This window comes from Bos javanicus, chromosome 2 (genome assembly GCF_032452875.1).
Source record: "Bos javanicus breed banteng chromosome 2, ARS-OSU_banteng_1.0, whole genome shotgun sequence".
NCBI classification, from domain to species: Eukaryota; Metazoa; Chordata; class Mammalia; order Artiodactyla; family Bovidae; genus Bos; species Bos javanicus.
In genome coordinates this window covers 62,467,071-62,486,811 of record NC_083869.1, presented here as the reverse complement: position 1 = coordinate 62,486,811, position 19,741 = coordinate 62,467,071, and the positions used below count along the sequence as shown (strand labels likewise).

The 19,741-nt window shown below is 42.4% G+C and overlaps 1 protein-coding gene across 5 annotated transcripts in view; it reads left to right on the top strand.

Moving 5' to 3' along the window:
* The window catches only part of ACMSD (aminocarboxymuconate semialdehyde decarboxylase), a 64,461-nt gene that overhangs the window by 10,843 nt on the left and 33,877 nt on the right, over window positions 1-19,741 (top strand). For 4 of the 5 annotated variants that reach the window (XR_009740958.1, XM_061439483.1, XM_061439464.1 and 1 more), the window contains exons 3-6: window positions 7,130-7,226; window positions 11,927-11,976; window positions 13,330-13,566; window positions 18,610-18,703. Coding sequence is in view for 4 of the 5 variants with exons in the window: in XM_061439483.1 (XP_061295467.1) it covers window positions 7,130-7,226; window positions 11,927-11,976; window positions 13,330-13,566; window positions 18,610-18,703 (478 nt within the window). In the remaining variant the exon portion in view is untranslated. Of the gene's footprint in view, window positions 1-7,129; window positions 7,227-11,926; window positions 11,977-13,329; window positions 13,567-18,609; window positions 18,704-19,741 lie in introns of those variants that run through there. The other variant, XM_061439490.1, reaches the window with a different exon arrangement.

Here is a 19,741-nt window from a genome sequence, read left to right as displayed (position 1 = left end):
GGGGTTTTCTAGTCAAGAATACAGTGGAGTGGGTTTTCATTTCTTCCTCAAGGGGATCTTCTCAATTTAGGGATCGAACCTGTGTCTCCAGCATCTCCTACTTTGGCAGGCGGATTCTTTACCACTGAGCCACCCGGGAAGCCCTAAGCTGGCTCTCAAGTCTGCCCAAAAGAGAAAATAAGCTGAGTGGAGATGATGACAAGGCCACTAGGAAGCCCCAAGTGAAGGATGAGCAGCCTGTAACATTTTTTTTTTTACTCCATGTCCCAGGCTGCAGTTTCTACCCTTCATAACTAGATCTGAATGGCCTTCATTTCATTTTTGTGTCAAGAGAAGTTTGGTAAACATAACAACATTTCTCAAAACAAAAACAAAACAAACAAAAAACTTCAACAAACAACAAGAAACCCAAGAATGAAAATATTTCAAATCAAATCTACCACTTGCATAGTTACAGCAAAATTGGATATAACAGTAGTCTAAATCAAAGTGATATTTTCCTTTCCTCCATTTCAAAAACAAAACAAAGCAAACCAAAGCAGAACTAAATTGGTTTTTTTTTTTTATAATTACCGTAGTCAGGGATCACAGTCACTGGAAAACGACATATAAATACATACAAATTGCAAATTCAGCTTAGAGCAATTCCTTTTTATTTGCCTACATTCCTTTTGTGAATAATATTTTCTGTCCCCCATCCATGACCGATTTACCTCAGAGATTCCTGTTTCCTGAAAGATATTTCCCAAACACATCTTTGGTCTGCCCTATTTGTTTCTCTTCTTAACCTTTGATTTTTCAACGCTTTTGGAATGAATCAAGGGGTATTGTTTCCCATGGCAAAGCCTTGTTCAGAACTGAAAAACATCATTTGTCCTTGGGTTGAAATATTTGGTTGAAAATTTCTAAAACTATGTACGCCCTCCTCTCAGGAGCAGCATGGGGTAGGGTAGAATTAAGTGCTGATGGCAGGAACACCCCGCAGCATTTAAGGGAGGCCAGATCCATGGCCCAGTTCAAATACATGGGCCATCAATGTCTGAGCGTTTTTCAGGCCCTTGAAATACAAACACACACACCATTGCGATCACACTTAGTATTTTCACCCACACCATTCTGTGTGATCTTCAATCATCAGGTTCCTGCTCTCAAAATGATTTCCCTCTCACTGGGGAGCCAAGAAGACACTCAGATGAATAAAGAACATACAGATAGTGCAAAATTGTGCTGAGCAAAGGAGTGAGGGAATTCAGGGGGTGGGAAGGGTAAGACAGCAGACAACTTTCATGAAGATAAAAAACCATAGGACTGTAGGCCTAGGGATCATCTAGTCCAGTGTTTAATGGGTTGCAACCTAACAATGCTGCGAAGGCAATGGCACCCCACTCCAGTACTCTTGCCTGGAAAATCCCATGGATGGAGGAGCCTGGAAGGCTGCAGTCCATGGGGTCGCTGAGGGTCGGATACAACTGAGCGACTTCACTTTCACTTTTCACCTTCATGCATTGGAGAAGGCAATGGCAATCCACTCCAGTGTTCTTGCCTGGAGAATCCCAGGGACAGGGGAGCCTGGTGGGCTGCCGTCTATGGGGTCACGCAGAGTCGGACACGACTGAAGTGACTTAGCATAGCATACCAACCTAACAATGAGTAATAATATCAATTCAGTGGGTTAGGACAGCTTAAAAAATAAAATACATTACAAAAGAAAATAGCAGAATGTATTGTTCATGGTGAGGGTAAGTGTTGTTTCATGAAATTTTTGTCTCAAGTTTGTATCTTTATAAATAGATATATACAGATGTACTGGGTCACAATGGAAAATATATTCCTTATAATATGGGGTTCTCAGCCAAAATCGACTGAAAGCCATTCATTTTGCTCGATGTCCTCATTTCATGTTTTTATTTTTAAGGTTAATTTTCCATTACATAAGTAGAATCTGAGTAAATTCTTTTTAAATTTAAGCTGTTGAAGATAAAGCTACAGTTTCATTGGATCAGCATTCCCCATCCTCAAAAGTAATTCCTATTAACAGTTTGGTGGCTATCTTTCCAGACATTTTCCTATGATTTTACTTATATGTACATGCACCTATATAAAAGGACATAGGATTATTTAATATGTTTATTTATTTTAGCTAAGTCAATCAGCTTCCAAACAGAAAACAAACAAAATACTTAGGATATTTTGAACAGTTAACAAAGAGCTTATTTATAATAAACTGGAAAATTCTTCAAGAGATGGGAATACCAGACCACCTGACCTGCCTCTTGAGAAACCTATATGCAGGTCAGGAAGCAACAGTTAGAACTGGACATGGAACAACAGACTGGTTCCAAATAGGAAAAGGAGTACGTCAAGGCTGTATACTGTCACCCTGCTTATTTAACTTATATGCAGAGTGCATCATGAGAAACGCTGGGCTGGAGGAAGCACAAGCTGGAATCAAGATTGCCAGGAGAAATATCAATAACCTCAGATATGCAGATGACACCACCCTTATGGCAGAAAGTGAAGAGGAACTAAAAAGCCTCTTGATGAAAGTGAAACAGGAGAGTGAAAAAGTTGGCTTAAAGCTCAACATTCAGAAAACTAAGATCATGGCATCTGGTCCCATTACTTCATGGGAAATAGATAGGGAAACAGTGGAAACAGTGTCAGACTTTATTTTGGGGGGCTCCAAAATCACTGCAGATGGTGATTGCACCCATGAAATTAAAAGACACTTACTCCTTGGAAGGAAAATTATGACCAACCTAGATAGCATATTGAAAAGCAGAGACACTACTTTGCCAACAAAGGTCCGTCTACTCAAGGCTATGGTTTTTCCAGTGGTCATGTATGGATGTGAGAGTTGGACTGTGAAGAAAGCTGAGCGCCAAAGAATTGATGCTTTTGAACTGTGGTGTTGGAGAAGACTTGAGAGTCCCTTGGTCTGCATGGAGATCCAACCAGTCCATTCTAAAGGAGATCAGCCCTGGGTGTTCTTTGAAAGGAATGATGCTCAAGCTGAAACTCCAGTTGTCTGGCCACCTCATGCTAAGAGTTGACTCATTGGAAAAGACTCTGATGCTGGGAGGGATTGGGGGCAGGAGGAGAAGGGGAAGACAGAGGATGAGATGGTTGGATGGCATCACCAACTCGATGGATGTGAGTTTGAGTGAACTCTGGGAGTTGGTGATAGACAGGGAGGCCTGGCGTGCTGCGATTCATGGGGTCGCAATGAGTCGGACACGACTGAGCGACTGAACTGAACTGAGACCCATGATTAAGTTGTGGGGACAAGCAGAGGTTAGATGATGAAGCCCCGTAGGTCAGGTTAAGGGGGTTGCATTTTATCTTCAGGACAATAGAAATCCATTCAAGAGTTTCCTGTGGGGAACTAGCAAGATCTGATTTAGGGTTTTAAGAGTTTACTCTGCTGCTTTGTGGAGACTGGGTTAGAGAGGAATAAGAATGAAAGCAGAAAGAGATCAGGCTTGAGGCTGCAGCATCATTCAGATGAGAGAAGATAGGGCTCGGACCAAGGCTGGAGCAGTGGAGGTGGAGAAATGTGGATCACTGCAGGGTCTATTTTGGAGACATATTGGAAAATGGATGGGATGGTGACATGTCAAACAGAGGGAAGTGAAAAAAAAATGATGTAGTCTCATAGAGGTGAGAAAGATAATGCTGACATCAAGGAGAGAGGCAATAGAGCCAGGAGGACAAGCAGATCTGAGCAAGAGATGAGCAGTAGCAGGTTGAGTGAATATAGCTGGAAGTGGTTGTAACATAGCTTCCCATGGAGCTGTCCTTCAGAAACTTTAAAGTGACAGCTGCAGTGATTACAGAAGCTGCTTCCTGGTGACAGTGTCTGGGTCATTTCTGCCAGCTTTGCACCTCAAGCCCAACCAGTCTAGCAGCTTGCATGGTCTAGAGGTAGAGCTTGAGTGGGCACCTGGGGAAGGGGGAAGAGAATGGAAATCTGTTGATAAAAGACAGAATTTTAAAATACATATTTTTTTTCTTTTTTCCCCTGCACTATTATTTTCCTTTTTGTCCACTATCTCTATATGTAATAGCTTGCATCTACTAAATCCAAACTGCCAGGCCATCCCTCCTTCATTGTCCTCCCCCTTGGCAACCACAAGTCTGATCTCTATGTCTTTTAGTCTGTTTCTGTTTCATAGGTAGGTTCGTTTGTGCCAAATTTTAGATTCCATGTATAAATGATATTATATGGTATTTCTGTCTCTCTTTCTTACTTTACCTAGTGTGATAATCTCTAGTTGAATGCATGCTGCTGCAAATGGCATTATCTCATTCTTCTTATGACAGAGTAGTATTTCATTGTACTACATCTTCTTTATCCATTCATCTGTCAATAAACATTTAGGCTGTTTCTATGTCTTGGCTATTGTGGATAGTGCTGCTATGAACATAGGGGTGCTTGTATCTTTTTGAATTGAAGTTTTGTCTGGATATGTGCCAAGGAGTGGGATTGCTGGATAACATGGTCATTCTATAAAATACACTTTTTAGTGATACACAATACCAGACATTTGAAATATCAGCTATATTTGGACTCATTGTAGACAGTATTAAAACTAGAACTTAAGAATCAGAAGGGTCACAGGTGAGGTTCTAAGGTTCTTTGGGAATCAGACTCTGAGATGGAGATGAGCATGCAGAAGGTTTAATAGGAAGTGCTCTCAGAATGGACATCAGTGGAAGGGAAAAGGAGGAAGTAGGGTAAAACAGGGCAATGTTGAGCTGTGATGTTCTCAACAGAGGTCTAAGCTGACCCTTAAGAAGCTCTAGAGCTAACCTCCACAGGGGTCCCAAGTTGGGGGTGGGGGGCAAAGAAGAGGGGCCTTTTGCTCTACAGTAATCAGTCATTGGAAATGGACTTCCCTGGAAATGAGGCAGGACTTTAGGGAAGTGGTTCTCTTCACCCAAGGCAATCTTCCTATTTTCTCCATAGGGACTGACAACTGAGAGCTGTCTGCCAGCAATACTCCCTGGTAATTCTCAGAAGCTAGGAGAAGAAATCCTTTTTTCTTTTTTTGGCCATGTTGCACAACTTGAGGGATCTTAGTTCCCTAACCAGGGATTGAACCCAGACCCCCACAGTGAAAACACAGAGTCCTAGCCACTGGACCACCAGGGAACTCCCAACTCCTCTATTCTTGAAGGGGGATCTTGGTGGCACATTATACCATCTTGGGAAGGATAACTGAATCACTTTGCTGTGTAGTAGAAATTAATAAACACTGTAAATCAACTATTTTTCAATAAAACACATTTTTAAATAATAAACTACTAATACCTACAAAAATAGTAGGCTTATGGAACCTCTGCCCAATCAACTCAGGTACTCTGTTCTTCATCTCCATGGATGGAAATCTGTGCCTTAATTTCTTCTTCCTTTTCTCAGTCCTTCCAATCTCCATGCTTATGACCTAAATTTTAGTGATAGATTATTAACTTGTCTTTTTTCCTCAAGTGTATATCCTTTCTTTTTCCAACTGTATATCCTTAAAGTTTTTACATCAGTCAGAGAAAGAAAAGTAGGTGCTAAATTAACATGTTTTATAATGAAAAAAAGAGCAAACAAACAACAAAAAAAGAGCAAACTGTGGTTCAGAGATGTTTAACTTGCTTATGGCTATACGATAAGTTGCAGAATAATGATTTGAACCTGAGAAGTATGATTTTAGGGAGAACTTTTCCCTTTCTTTAGGGATCAGCAACCTGAAGCTCAATTTAGAGCCTAAGCAGCAGTAGCAGCCATGCTTTGAGAAGCCGTTTAGTTTGGCCCCCCTTCCCTGAGTATTAAAAGGTAGTGTACAAGGCAGGCACGATGCCTGGGAGAAGCAGCAGCTCAGCACCAAACTTCACGTGCACGTCTAGACTGGGTCCCCGAATGGCCTTCCTCCCCCTGCAGGTCCTGACATCCGCGGGCCCTGCTCTGCCAGACAAATTGTTTCCTCTCACTATCCATCTGTTGCTTCTTTATAAAACAAGAAGTTGGGGCTTCCCTGGTGGTCCAGTGGTTAAAAATCCACCTGCCAATGCAGCGGACATGGGTTCAATCCCTGGGCTGGGAAATCCTACACGCCATGGAGCAACTAAGCCCATGGGCCACAACTACTGAGCCTGCACGCCTAGAGCCCATTCTCCGCAACAAGAGAGGCCACGGCAATAAGAAGAGTAACTCCCACTCACTGCAGCTAGAGAAAACCTGAGTGCAGCAACAAAGACCAACACAGCCAAAACTAAATAAGTGAATAAATATTAAAAAAAAAAAAAAAAAACAGGGTTGGACAACATGGCCTACCTCAGAGGTCCTTGCTGCTGCTGCTGCTAAGTCGCTTCAGTCGTGTCTGACTCTGTGCCACCCCATAGACCTACCAGGCTCCCCCGTCCCCGGGATTCTCCAGGCAAGAACACAGGAGTGAGTTGCCATTTCCTTCTCCAATGCATGAAAGTGAAAAGTGAAAGTGAAGTCGCTCAGTCGTGTCTGACTCTTAGTGACCCCATGGACTGCAGCCCACCAGGCTCCTCCATCCATGGGATTTTCCAGGCAAGAGTACTGGAGTGGGGTGCCATTTACCAGTTCTAAAATGTTATAAATCTAGAGTTTTCCAGATCCTGGGCCATCCTCTTAGCTTTTGGAGCCAGCAGTTCAGAATGGCAAGGTAACCTACACAATCCTCAGTTGTATAGTCCCAAAAGGTCATGACCATGACCTGGTTCTCTCTGTATCCAGCCTCTGACACCCACAAAGCACACCCCTTCAAATCCAAGTCAATATTAAGGCAGGGGGAAAACAAGTTGAGTTCTGCTAAACAAACAAATTTGTACTTCTTCAAGGATTAAGGAAAAATGCCTAAAAAGATTAGGGGAGAACCACATTCCAAAGCATACAAGGAAGAATTAATCTAAGTAAGCTTGTGTGTGTGTGTTTGTGTGTGTTAGTCACTCAGTCATGTCTGACTCTTTGCAACCCCATGGACTGTAGCCCACCATGCTTCTCTGTCCATGGGATTCTCCAGGTAAGAATACTGGAGTGGATTACCATTCCTTTCTCCAGCTAAGCAAGCTTAGGTCACCATTTGCTGATCTGAGTTTTCTGTCCTAGGGAGAAGCAAAGATGCTGAAAGATGGGAAGGTCTTCAGAGTGGTCCAAGAGAACTGCTGGGATCCAGAAGCTCGTCTTAGAGAAATGGACCAAACAGGTATTTACAATGAGAAAAGGTATCAATGTTTCCATCTGATGTTAGAGGCAAGTCTGCCCTTTGATTACCTTACATGATTTATGTGATGGCAACCTCTGATCCCATTTTCTCCACTGTTTCAGCTTCACTGGGGGAGGGATGGCACCCTCCACTATAATGTTTTTGGAGTGTGGATTTAAACTTTAGGTATGTGTGTGCTCAGTTGTGTTTGACTCTTTGAGACCCCATAGACTGTAGCCCTCCAGGCGCCCCTGTCCAGGGGATTTCCCAGGCAAGAATATTGGAGGGGGCAGCCATTTCCTTCTCCAGAGGAATCTTCCCAACCCAGGGATTGAACCAAAGTCTCCTGCATTGCAGGCAATTCTTTACCATCTGAGCCACCAGGGAAGCCCCCAAATTAGGTACGCTTGTTTCAAAGTAGAATACTGTGTTATCGGGGCTTTCTAGGTGGTGCTTTCTAGGTGGTGCTAGTGGTAAAGAACCCTCTTGCACAATACAGAAGACATGAGAGACTCAGGTTCAATCCCTGGGTTGGGAAGATCCCCTGGAGGCAGGCATGGCAACCCATTACAGTATTCTTGCCTGGAAAATCCCATGGACAGAGGAGCCTGGAGGGCTACCATCCACACGGTCACAAAGAGTCAGACACGACTGAAGCAACGTAGCACACATGCACACGTGCTATATTATCAAAAAGATAAAAGTAGTATTTTATTATTTTAAAAATGTTAAATTCAAATGCATAGTATTTACTTATAGAGTCAATTAAAACAGTAAGAATTAGGGATTTCCCTGGTGACCCAGTGGTTAGGACTTTGGGTTTCCAGTGCAGGGGTCCTGGGTTCCATTCCTGGTCAGGGAATTAAGATCCCACATGATACGGCATGGCCAAACACACAAACAAACAAAAACAGTAAATATTCGAATTCACAGATTAAAGATGTCAACTGCTTTCTTAGTTGAGTCAGGATTCAACTTGTTTCTGCAGTTTGCTTTAGCACAGTACCCAGAACATCCCCACGGACACACATGGGGTGGAAGCAGGAGCAGACACAAAAAGCAATCAGATAGTCCCACTAGACTCTACAATAAAACTAATCCAGACATTTGAAAGGGGAGAGTTAGGAAATTTTTATTTCCTAGCTAAATCAATAACAGTTTCTAATAACTGCTTGCATTCCTTATCCTATATTTAAAAATCAAACAAGTCCCCCCAGTTCAAAAGAATTGTGAAAGCCTATCTAAAATATGATATGATGGACGGGGATGAAAAATAAATAAAATTTAATTTTTAAAGTATGGTATGACAGCCACATTGTGCTTTCACTTGTTATTACCTGGCTGGCTGTGCCACCAAGGAGAGCGTGCTCCAACAAGGGCACCCAGCCTTCTGTACACCCATGGGCCATGCCCAGGAGCTGTGATGAGGAGCCCCCACAATAACACTGTCAGGCCTAAATTTTAACATCAGTGGTCTAGATTTAATCCAGAAAACAAACAGTTCATACACACAAACAAAAGAGTTTGTATCTACCATCTTTATAACCAAAGACAAATACATGAGAAGTTCAAGTACATACACAGAGATAGCAGGAGACATTTTATTCTAAGGTCTGCACAAACTGAGTTGAACTATCAGCCCCAAAATGAGCAGGCGGTCTCTGGCAACTCTAAGCTAGATGGGCTTCCCCAGTGGTGCTGCTGCTGCTGCTAAGTCACTTCAGTCATGTCCGGTGGCGCTAGTGGTAAAGAACCCATCTGCCAATGCAGGGGACATAAGAGATCCCTGGGTTGGGAAGATCCCCTGGAGGAAGGCATGGCAACCCACTCCAGTATTCTTGCCTGGAGAATCTCATGGACAGGGGAGCTTGGCAGGCTACAGTTCACTGGGTTGCAAAGACTGGGACACAACTAAAGCAACTTAGCATGCACACACGCATCCATGCACTCTAGGCCAGATATTGCTTTATAGATTTTTTTAAAATAATTAAAAGTATGTCTAAATTGCACTGACATTGAACTTTGTGGACAGCCTGAAGCACCTCTATAGGCCATTCCAGAGAAAACAGTACACATGCCCCTGTTCTAGAACAGGGATGGGAGGGGCACTGGAGAGAGAACTGGCTTCCCAGACTGATAGCAGAGCCCAAGCTGAACCAGAGCTCCCACCTCTCAAGGGGAAAACTAGTGGAAATGATGACTAGTGTCAGAACTATTGTTCAAGACTGCAGTTTAGATAAAGAATGTCCCCTTTGGTTTTGGTTGTGTGTTTCATTCCATGGCTATCCTTAAGAGAACAGTCATGGCTAACCCTTGCTGAGCATTTATTTTGTTTCCAGGCATTGCTCTCAGCACCCAACATGTATTAAGTCAATTTCTATAACAACCATAGGCAGTAGCAACTATTATTATACCCATTTTACAGATGAAGAAACTTAGGGACAGAGATTAAGCAATCTGTCCAAGATTACATAACTTATAGGGGGCAAAACAGGGATTTGAACCCAGGCAGTCTGGCCACAAGGGCTTAACAGTGTATCCTTCTGCCTCCGCCAAGGTAAGAAAATAAAATGATAAAAGCACAACACAGAAGATCTCAGCATGCCATGCCATTTTCACCGGGAGACAAATGTAATAGGTAGCTCCTGGGTTGCTTCATCACATTACGTGGCAGGCATTGTTGTACCTATTCCCACCTGAGGGATGCAAAGGGTTTAAACGATTTGCTTGGGAACACACAACAGTAAATGGTAGAGCTGGGACTGTACTCAGGACTGTCTCTCCCATTCCTTCACTCTTCCAAGAGAGCTTTTCCCAAGCCTCCCTCAGGATAAGCATTGCCTGGGGTGCTTACTAGGAATTTTTTTCAGGCCCCATCCACTGAGTCAGAGTTTTTAAAGGAAGGCCTCTGAATTTGTTTTTATGATGTCACTTCTCTCTACCCCTGGCCTCTGCCCACTTTACTCAAGGTAAAGCAGTAAATTTGGGGAATGCTGTGCTATGCCAAACTTTTAAACACCTGTTTGTTTGGTTTTTTAAATATCAGCTCTAATTGGATTAGACTTGTTTTTTTCCCTCTCAATTCCCAGAGACTAAAGAATAGCTATCCAAATAAACCAGCACATAAATAATGCAATTTACTATGTTAATATGAAATACAGTGACAAGTGATGGCCACTGGGGTGTAGGGAAGGAGCCAAGCTGGACAGGAGCCTCATCCCACCACTGGCAGGCCATGTGACCTTAGATCCAATCTGTAAAGTGGAGAAATTAAACGGAATAATGTCAGCAAAAGCATTTGTGTAAAATGTGAAGATTTTGCAGTTGAAAGGGACTTGTCTGTTGCAAACTAATCAATGGACACAAATCCTATCTGTGGCAACGTTTAATGATGCTCTATAATCAAAAGCTGTAGGGTCTAGTCCTCACTAAACAATGATCTATTTTTTCATATATGGGTATGTTCAACACGCCAGGCACTATTCTGGACACTAGGGATGGGACATAGACAGACAGGCTCATGTGGTGTTTATGATCAAGTAAGGAATGGCACAGAATAAACAACTAACTACAGTCATGACAGACTGTAATAAGTCACAGAACATTAAAAGAACGGAACAGTGAGACAGAGAATGCATGGAGTTAGGGAAAGCCTCTCCAAGAATCTGATGTTTGAACGGAGATCTTGGGGTGAAAAGGAGCGCATCCTGTGATGAGCCAAAAGAAGAGCATTCCAGGCAGATGGAATAGCTGTGCAAAGGCCATGGGGCAGGAAAGAGCTCCAAAGAACAGGCAGGAGGCAAATGAAGCTCAGTGTGAGCAGGAGAGACTGTGTGGAGCCTTATACCATGTTCAAGTCTGGATTTTACTCTAAGTGTGATTTTACTCTAAAAGTACTTGGAAGTTTTGAATAATAGAGTGACTTGATCTAAGTTTTAACACTTACTCTGGCTTCCAAGTGGAAAACAAACTGTAAGAGGACAAGAGTGATGGTAGGAGACCAGCTTGGAGGCTTCTGCAGCAGTCCCCATAGGAAATGCTGGTGGCTTGGACCAGGCAGTGGCAAGAGATGGGGAGAGGTGAGTGCATAAAAGGAACTGGAGTAGAGCAAACAGGACTTGCTGTTGGGTTGGATGTGTGTATGAGGGAAAGAGGGCCCATCCTTGGTTTGGCAGCATCTCTCCCAATACCCCAGCTCCAGGAGTGTGACTATCAGAGAGTTTAGGCATCCTGGAGGCTGGAATCTGGAACCACACTCAGGGCCTCATTCTGGGCATTCCAGACAGTGGGACTCTACCCAGACTCACTTAGGAGATGAATTACAGGGCCAGGAAGGTGACTGAGAAATATACTCTGTCATGCATGACCTAAGATGAAACACCTTAAAAAAACTGACGGGGAAATGCCTTGCTTAAATACAACTTCACAGTTGTTGAAATAACCTTTGAAAAATGGGCATTTTCGTTTTTCTTCAATGATCTCATTTTTGTCCAGCCTTTCCTCCTCCTCTTAGAACTGAGGCTGAGGGATGAGGGAAGCCTAGGGCAGAGAACCCTGAGAGAAGGAGACAGGGAAGACACAGTGAGGGAGGGGAGAGCAGAAGGAAGGTGGGACGGGGACTTGCTAGGCTCCAAGGCCCTGGGAGATGCAGAGGTGCCTGGGTCATTCTTCTCACTGGTTTTGCCTTTGGTTCTGTCTAGGAGTGACTGTGCAAGCCCTTTCCACGGTTCCTGTCATGTTTAGCTACTGGGTGAGTGTGAAATCTCAATCCATCTCCTTGGTGAGCAAAGGCTCACATCCAGTTCCCCAGCAAGTAGACAGATGCCTCGTCTTGACATTGCCCACCCAACTCTCCTTTAGAGATCAGCAAGGCCCCTCACACTTGCACTGTTCTCTCCCAGGCCTGTCTTCCTAGTTATGTCCTTGCTCTAGAACTCCATAGTCCAGTATGGTAGCCAATAGCTGCATGTTACTATGTAACTTGAACTGGATTTCCACTAGACAGCACAATTCTAGACTCAATCTTAATCTCCATCAGAACGACCTATTGACTCATTCCTGCCAAGCGAGGCTCAGTAACTGACAAGCCAGTTTATTCTAAAGTGATAAAGATTTTGAGGTGACGGGAGTGATGATGATGGCCTAATATGTTGCCTCTCCCATGGAAATACACACAATTCGAAACAGGATTCCTTGAGTTGGATGTCTTTCCCCAAGTGATTAAATCTTGAGTGCTGAAAGTTTCAGGCATGATGGCAAGCCTGCAAAAGGACACTTTTGTAAGTAGTTGGAGGTACACTAAGTACCCACTCAACCAAATAAATATTCAAGCATGTGGTGATTTAAGGAGCTTTGGAAATTCCAACCTATTCTCACCTCCGCCACCTATGCTCATAATTCCAGTATCAGTGATTCAATACTTATCTGTTCCTACGATAAAATTCACTGCTTAAAATAAAAATACCGTAAGACCTCAAGATACCTGAATTTACCTGATTGGGTGCTATTCTAACTGGACAACTGGCATTGCTGGAGAGTACCAGATTCTTAGCAGTGGGGTGGGATGATGTTGAAAAGAAAGACAGAAAGGAAGGAGGGAGAGTTAGGAGAACAGAAAGCAAACGTTGTCTGCATCAGCATCTTGCTATTAAGGTAACTCTTTGAGTGTCACCGCCAACAGGAAGGACAAGGAGAAAGACAGGGACAGGAGAGGTTCATGAGCAGCCTGACATCCCCAAGGAGGTGTGACAAGGAGGTGCCCGGATATCCGGCTCAGTTCCTGGTGTGGGTGGGGGGAGCCTTGCAGGCTCCTATTTGGGTTGGTAGATGGTCTGCCCTCATTCTATGTCTAGTGTAGGATTCCAGGCCCTGATTACATCAGTTTTCTAATTAATCAGCAATATCCTAGCAGTTTTCTTTACCTTGGTAATGACTGGCTTCTGGGTCTTCTGTGGCCAAGTGCCTATCTCAAACTGTGCTTCAGGTTTATGAGGTGTAAAGCCACTGGGAGGGACAAATGATTGAGCCTAGAGGAGGTGCTGAGCAGAGTAAATATCTAAAGTAGGTTTTGAACCATGTGCTTTCCCTTGCCTGTCTCCACCAGGCCAAACCTCAGGACACTTTAGACCTGTGCCAGCTTCTGAACAACGACCTAGCTGCCACCATTGCGAGCCACCCCAGGAGGTTTGTGGGTCTGGGGACGTTGCCCATGCAGGCCCCTGAGCTGGCGGTTAAGGAGATGGAGCGCTGTGTGAGGAAGTTGGGCTTTCCCGGGGTTCAGATCGGCTCCCACATCAACGAGTGGGACCTGAACGCACGGGAACTCTTCCCAGTGTACGCGGTGAGTATGAGGTGCCCACTCAGCCAACGTGGAGCAGGCACTGTGCTGGGTGTCCCTGGGTTGGAGAAATGCCTGATGACAAGCTGGATGCAGGGGGACTGTGGAAAGAGCTCCCCCACAGGAAGGGCCATCCTACTAAAAAAGGGACAAGTGAAAATGCTTCCCAGGGCAACCTTAACTCAGTGAAATCTCTCTTCTTTTGAGCTCTCTTGCTCTCCTTTTAAAGTTTAATTTGGAATAAAATAGATAACCAACAAGGACCTACTATAAGGCACAGGGAACTCTGCTCAATATTCTGTAATAACCTAAATGGGGAAAGAATTTGAAAAAGAATAGACACATGTTTATGTGTAAACAAATCACTTTGCTATACACTTGAAATACAACATAGTTAATCAACTGTGCTCCAATATAAAATAAAAAAATTTTTTAATTTAAATAAAGAGGTTTCATTTTGAAGCCAAATTATTACCCACATCACAGCTACTGTGCAAAAGGATCAGGTTAATGACAGGCCCCAAAGTATTTACTTTTGCTTTGGAAAAAAATTCTTAATCATTTTTCAAAACTATGAAGTAATCCAATTGTGGAAAATATAGAAAAGCATAAGGAGAAAAATAACTATACATAAACTAAAAAAAGCAACAAGGATTTACTGTACATCACAGGGAATTAAACCCAATACCTTGTAATAACCCATAATGGAATATAATCTGCAAAAAAAACAAAAACAAAAACAAATCACTATGCTGTACATTTGAAACTAACACAATATTGTGAATCAACTATATTTTAAATAAATAGGAAAACAAAAATAACCCATAATTCTGTCACCCAAAGATGATTAACTATGGTTAACAGTACATTTATCTTTTTATGTGCATACATCTGCATATTTTATATTTTAATGGAATTGGAATTCTATTATACATGTGATTTTATATTCTAATTGAGAATTTCTAACCTAAGTGAAAATTCTCTCAATGCATGACTTAAAGTAACTGCATAGTATTGCAATATGTCTTGTTTTATTTAACCGACTCGCAATTAAGATACCTTTTAAACCATTTATTTTTAAATGTAGTATAATAAAAATATGTAACAAAAATATACCATCACAATGTTAATATTTGATGATACTAGATAGTAAACGTATAGCTGTTCATTGTACTATTGTTTATAACTTTCTATATTTGAAACACTGCATAATAAAATATATCTTCACAAATGCAGTGCCAGCCATTTCTGAAATATCCAGCAGAAGAGTCCACAATCCCATGGTCCTCTCTACTTTGGGAGGTTCTTTCTGTACCTAAACCTGCTTTCCTTAATTCCAGAATTCAAGATGCATAATTCTTTATTCAATTGCATTTTTAAAAAATTTCTTCTGTCCTAGAATTATAATAGTATCATTTTTGGTTATTTTCATTGTAAACACAAAATCTTCAGTAATGAATTAAGTAGATGTTGGTGGACCCATCAGATACTATAATCACTGATCATTTATTTCATTTATTATTTATTGAGCTCTGACTACATGCAGGATGTTTTCCATGTCTGTGCCTATGGACACTGCCCACCAGTTGGGGGACTGCCTGTTAAACTGCCTCCTAATTACCTGAAAGATTTAATGCTCCTCTAAATATCGAACTCCCAGAAGATTACTGGCTGCAGTGGCTGAACTGATCCAGCAAAAGTTTTCTAGAAACTTTAATGAACTCTGAAAAGAAGATTTATTTACTTGTATATAAAATTGTTTCAGCACAGTATGAGCAAGCCTTCAGCTATAAGTCATTTTATTATTCATTGGACTTAGCTTTATGAATTACTAAGGTGCTCAGAAAGCAACAGCAGCCAGTTGGGGTCCAAATAGATATTTTCATTTATGTGATCAGTTCAATTAATCATTCTAACTAGGCTGTTTTGGGGTCTGCCAGTCTCTGTGGGGATTCAAGAAAGCATCCTGGCCCCATTTGACTTGTGATGTCCTAGAGTTGACAGCACATTTGTTTGGTTAGCAAGACTTGCCAGCCTCACCACTAACTTGCTGAAACAAACGAGAGGAGTTTCTGTGAGCCAAACTGGCTTTGTCATTGCGAGGTCAGCCAAAGCTCCAGAGCACCTGATTGTCCCCCTAATCTCCTAGACCTCTGTTCTCAGTGAAGGAACCCGACAACATGCTCACATCAGTTTTCAGGTATAAAAATGACTTTGTTGTATGAAGCAGAGTGGCAGTGGAAAACTGCCTACCATTTATTAGCCAGAAGACCTCAGTAACTTACTTAGCCTCCATCTGCCTTAGTTTCCCTCTCTGTAAAATGGGAATAATAAAAAGTACTCATCTCCTAAAGGATTAAACTAGTTAACAATTGTGAAATTGCAATATATATGATACATACATATATGCATGCGTGCTAAGTCAAGTCAGTCATGTGCAACTCTATGTGACCCTATCAACTATAGCCCACCAGGCTTCTTTGTCCATGGGATTCTCCAGGCAAGAATGCTGGAGTGGACAGCCATTCCCTTCTCCAGGGGATATTCTCAATCCAGAGATCAAACCCGCATCTCTTACGACTCCTACCTTGGCAGGCGGGTTCTTTACCACTAGCGCCACCTGGAAGCCCACATATAATATACATATATATATATATATATATATATATATATATATATATAAAACAGTTTTGGCACACGGTCAGTCAGCCAATTCAGTCATTCAGTCATGTCCGACTCTTTGAGACCCCATGAACCGCAGCACGCCAGGCCTCCCTGTCCATCACCAACTCCCAGAGTTTACCCAAACTCATGTCCATCGAGTTGGTGATGCCATTCAACCATCTCATCCTCTGTTGTCCCCTTCTCCTCCTACCCTCAATCTTTCCCAGCATCAGTGTCTTTTCAAATGAGTCAGCTCTTCTCATCAGGTGGCCAAAGTATTGGAGTTTCAGCTTCAAAATCAGTCCTTCCAATGAACACCCAGGACTGATCTCCTTTAGGATGGACTGGTTGGATCTCCTTGCAGTCCAAGGGACTCTCAAGAGTCTTCTCCAACACCGCAGTTTGAAAGCATCAATTCCTTGGTGCTCAGCTTTCTTTACTGTCCAACTCTCACATCAATACATGACCACTGGAAAAACCATAGCCTTGACTAGACAGACCTTTGTTGACAAAGTAATGTCTCTGCTTTTTAATATGCTGTCTAGGTTGGTCATAACTTTCCTTCCAAGGAGTAAGCATCTTAATTTCATGGCTGCAATCACCATCTGAAGTGATTTTGGAGCCCAGAAAAATAAAGTCAGCCACTGTTTCCACTGTTTCCCCATCTATTTGCCATGAACTGATGGGACCGGATGCCATGATCTTCGTTTTCTGAATGTTGAGCTTTAAGCCAACTTTTCACTCTCCTCTTTCACTTTCACCAAGAGGCTCTTCAGTTCTTCTTCACTTTCTGCCATAAGGGTGATGTCATCTGTATATCTGAGGTTATTGATATTTCTCCCAGCAATCTTGATTCCAGCTTGTGCTTCCTCCAGCCCAGTGTTTCTCATGATGTACTCTGCATAGAAGTTAAATAAGCAGGGTGACAGTATACAGCCTTGACGTACTCCTTTTCCTATTTGGAACCAGTCTGTTGTTCTATGTCCAGTTCTAACTGTTGCTTCCTGACCTGCATACAGGTTTCTCAAGAGGAAGGTCAGGTGGTCTGGTATTCCCATCTCTTTCAGAATTTTCCAGTTTATTGTGATCCTTTTGGCACACAGTAAGTGCTCAATACATTTAGGGTTATCATGATTTTGAAGGTGTAAGTGACTTATTTTTATTTTCTCTACAATGTCTCATATGCCAAAGGTGATCAAAAGTATGTGCTAATTTTAACTGAATAGAAATGAACCATCACAATTACACAGAATGAAGTTTTATCCTCATGAAGAGTGAAATCCCACCAAGATACCATGATCATGTGCCTTTATCAAGCACAAACCATCCCAAGAAGTTGATACTCCCCAGCCTGCATCCACTGGTAGAAACCAACTAGCTCCTCTCCCTTCAAAAGATTTATATCTCTTCCACTCCCTGGAACCTGTTGAATTAGAAGTCCTTTCTTCAATCTACACTTTGCCTGCCACTTCCAGAATCACCTGTTGTCCCAGGACTATTTCTCCATTTTGAAAATGTTTAGGCACACAGGTCACATTGCATCAGCCTGGTTGGCCCAACTGTTTATGTGTAGACGTCGGATGAATCATCCCAGCACCTTAATATATTTGGAAAAGAAATGCTCCAAGGAAATTTGTTTTGAACCATGGCAAGCCACTAATATTAAAAACCTGTTGAGAGGACTTTTTCTAATTAAACATTGTGTTAAGTAAAGGTCATGCCCTCCAGATGGTATTTCCAGTTCCCAAAAGGTCCTGGAGCAGTTGTGCTCATGACATTCTTTTCAGTACCTGCTTTGCTGCAGCACTGAGAGCTCTTCCTTTCTCAAGTCTTCTTGCTCACAGCAGCTCAGCTGTGGTCCTGAGGCTTTGTGAGTGCCTGTAGATCCCAGAAATTCCCACCTAATGTCAAACTCCGAGAGGCCAGATGATATAGGTCAGGCCAACTTGCTCCAGGACAGTCATAAGCCCCTGGCTCCCAGCCCATCAATTCCTCACTTTCCACATCATTGGGTTTCCAGGAGGGGCAGAGGAGGGAACGCTCCAACTATGACTCCAATGATACAATCTGAGCAATCCTTCTGAAAGAGTGGACCAAATAGGAACCACCAGGTGAAATTTCCTTGGCACTTGAGGTGTGAGATCAATCCTTGAGCATTTTGCCAATGCTACTTTTGATTCTAACCAACACCCTTGTTAATTCTAAGTGTTCTTTTTTAGTTAGTTTTTCAATGATTCTGTTATAGAGATCAGAAAAAACTTCAAAAATAGTTCATTTATTCAGATCAATATAGACCCAGAGAAAAGCAATACCCTAAAATAGTGCCCTATATTTGCTGGCTCATCCCAATAACCCCCTCACCCTCTGATTGCTTCTTTGAAGGAGGCTGAAAGGCTGAACTGTTCCCTATTTGTGCACCCCTGGGACATGCAGATGGATGGACGGATGGCCAAATACTGGTTCCCTTGGCTCATAGGTTCGTGTCAGCTTGTGATCTGGAAAAGAGAGTCAAGCCCTTGGTGTTTTCCAATTATCTATGGATGCTATTATGTCAAAGAGAGAAAATATGAATAATTGACAGGATTGTGAGTTATTGAGTTCTTATTGCTGTTATGTATTATCTTATTTAATTTTTAAAAGTTGAAGTACAGTTGATTTATAATGTTCCAAGTGCATAGCAGAGTGATTTAGTTAGGTTACTTCATTTAATTTTAATCTTATTCACACAAAACTTTATGAGGTTAACATTATAATAGCCTTTTATTTTTTGCCATGCCACATAGCTTGAGGGATCTTAGTTCCCCAACCAGGGATCAAATTCATGCTTCTTGTAGTGGAAACTCAGGATCCTAACCACTGAACTGCCAGAGAATTCCCTAAAATATCTATTTTAAAGATGAAGAAACTGAGTCTCAAAGTGGTTAGGTAAGCTGTGCAAGTCACATAGTTAAAAAGCAAAAAAGCAAATCTGTCTGACTCCAAAGTACCTCATTACACGGACTCCCAAAAAGTCTCTGAAAAAAAGCAGCCATGCCTATCTAATAGATTTTTTAGAAGCCAGTGATAGCATCAGCCTTTACAAATGAGAACCCTGGAACTGTGAGTAGAAGGTCAACTTCCCCCATCGAAGGACCAGGCCTTCAAGTTCCCTGCACATGCTCTTCCCCACCCGCACTGTTCACTCATACTTCCACCTGAGGATAAGAGGAGAGACTTCTACTAGGAAAAGGAGGCGAGATCTCTACTAGGCCTACCAGACTCAGAATAAGACTTGGTCTGGATTCTCTTTCTGCCCTGACATTTTATGCCCCTGTTATTGCTTTTGGAGACCAACGAATTTAGTAAGGCAGCTTCCTCCCAATCCCCCACCAAATTCTTGAGCAGCAGTTAGAAGAGATAACCTAAGAAGCCCCAGTGCTCTGCAGCTTCAAAGAAAATCTCTTCGCAATTCACACAACACATTTTGACAAGTCCCACAAACATATCTGTATTGCAACTTCCCACAGGAAAAACA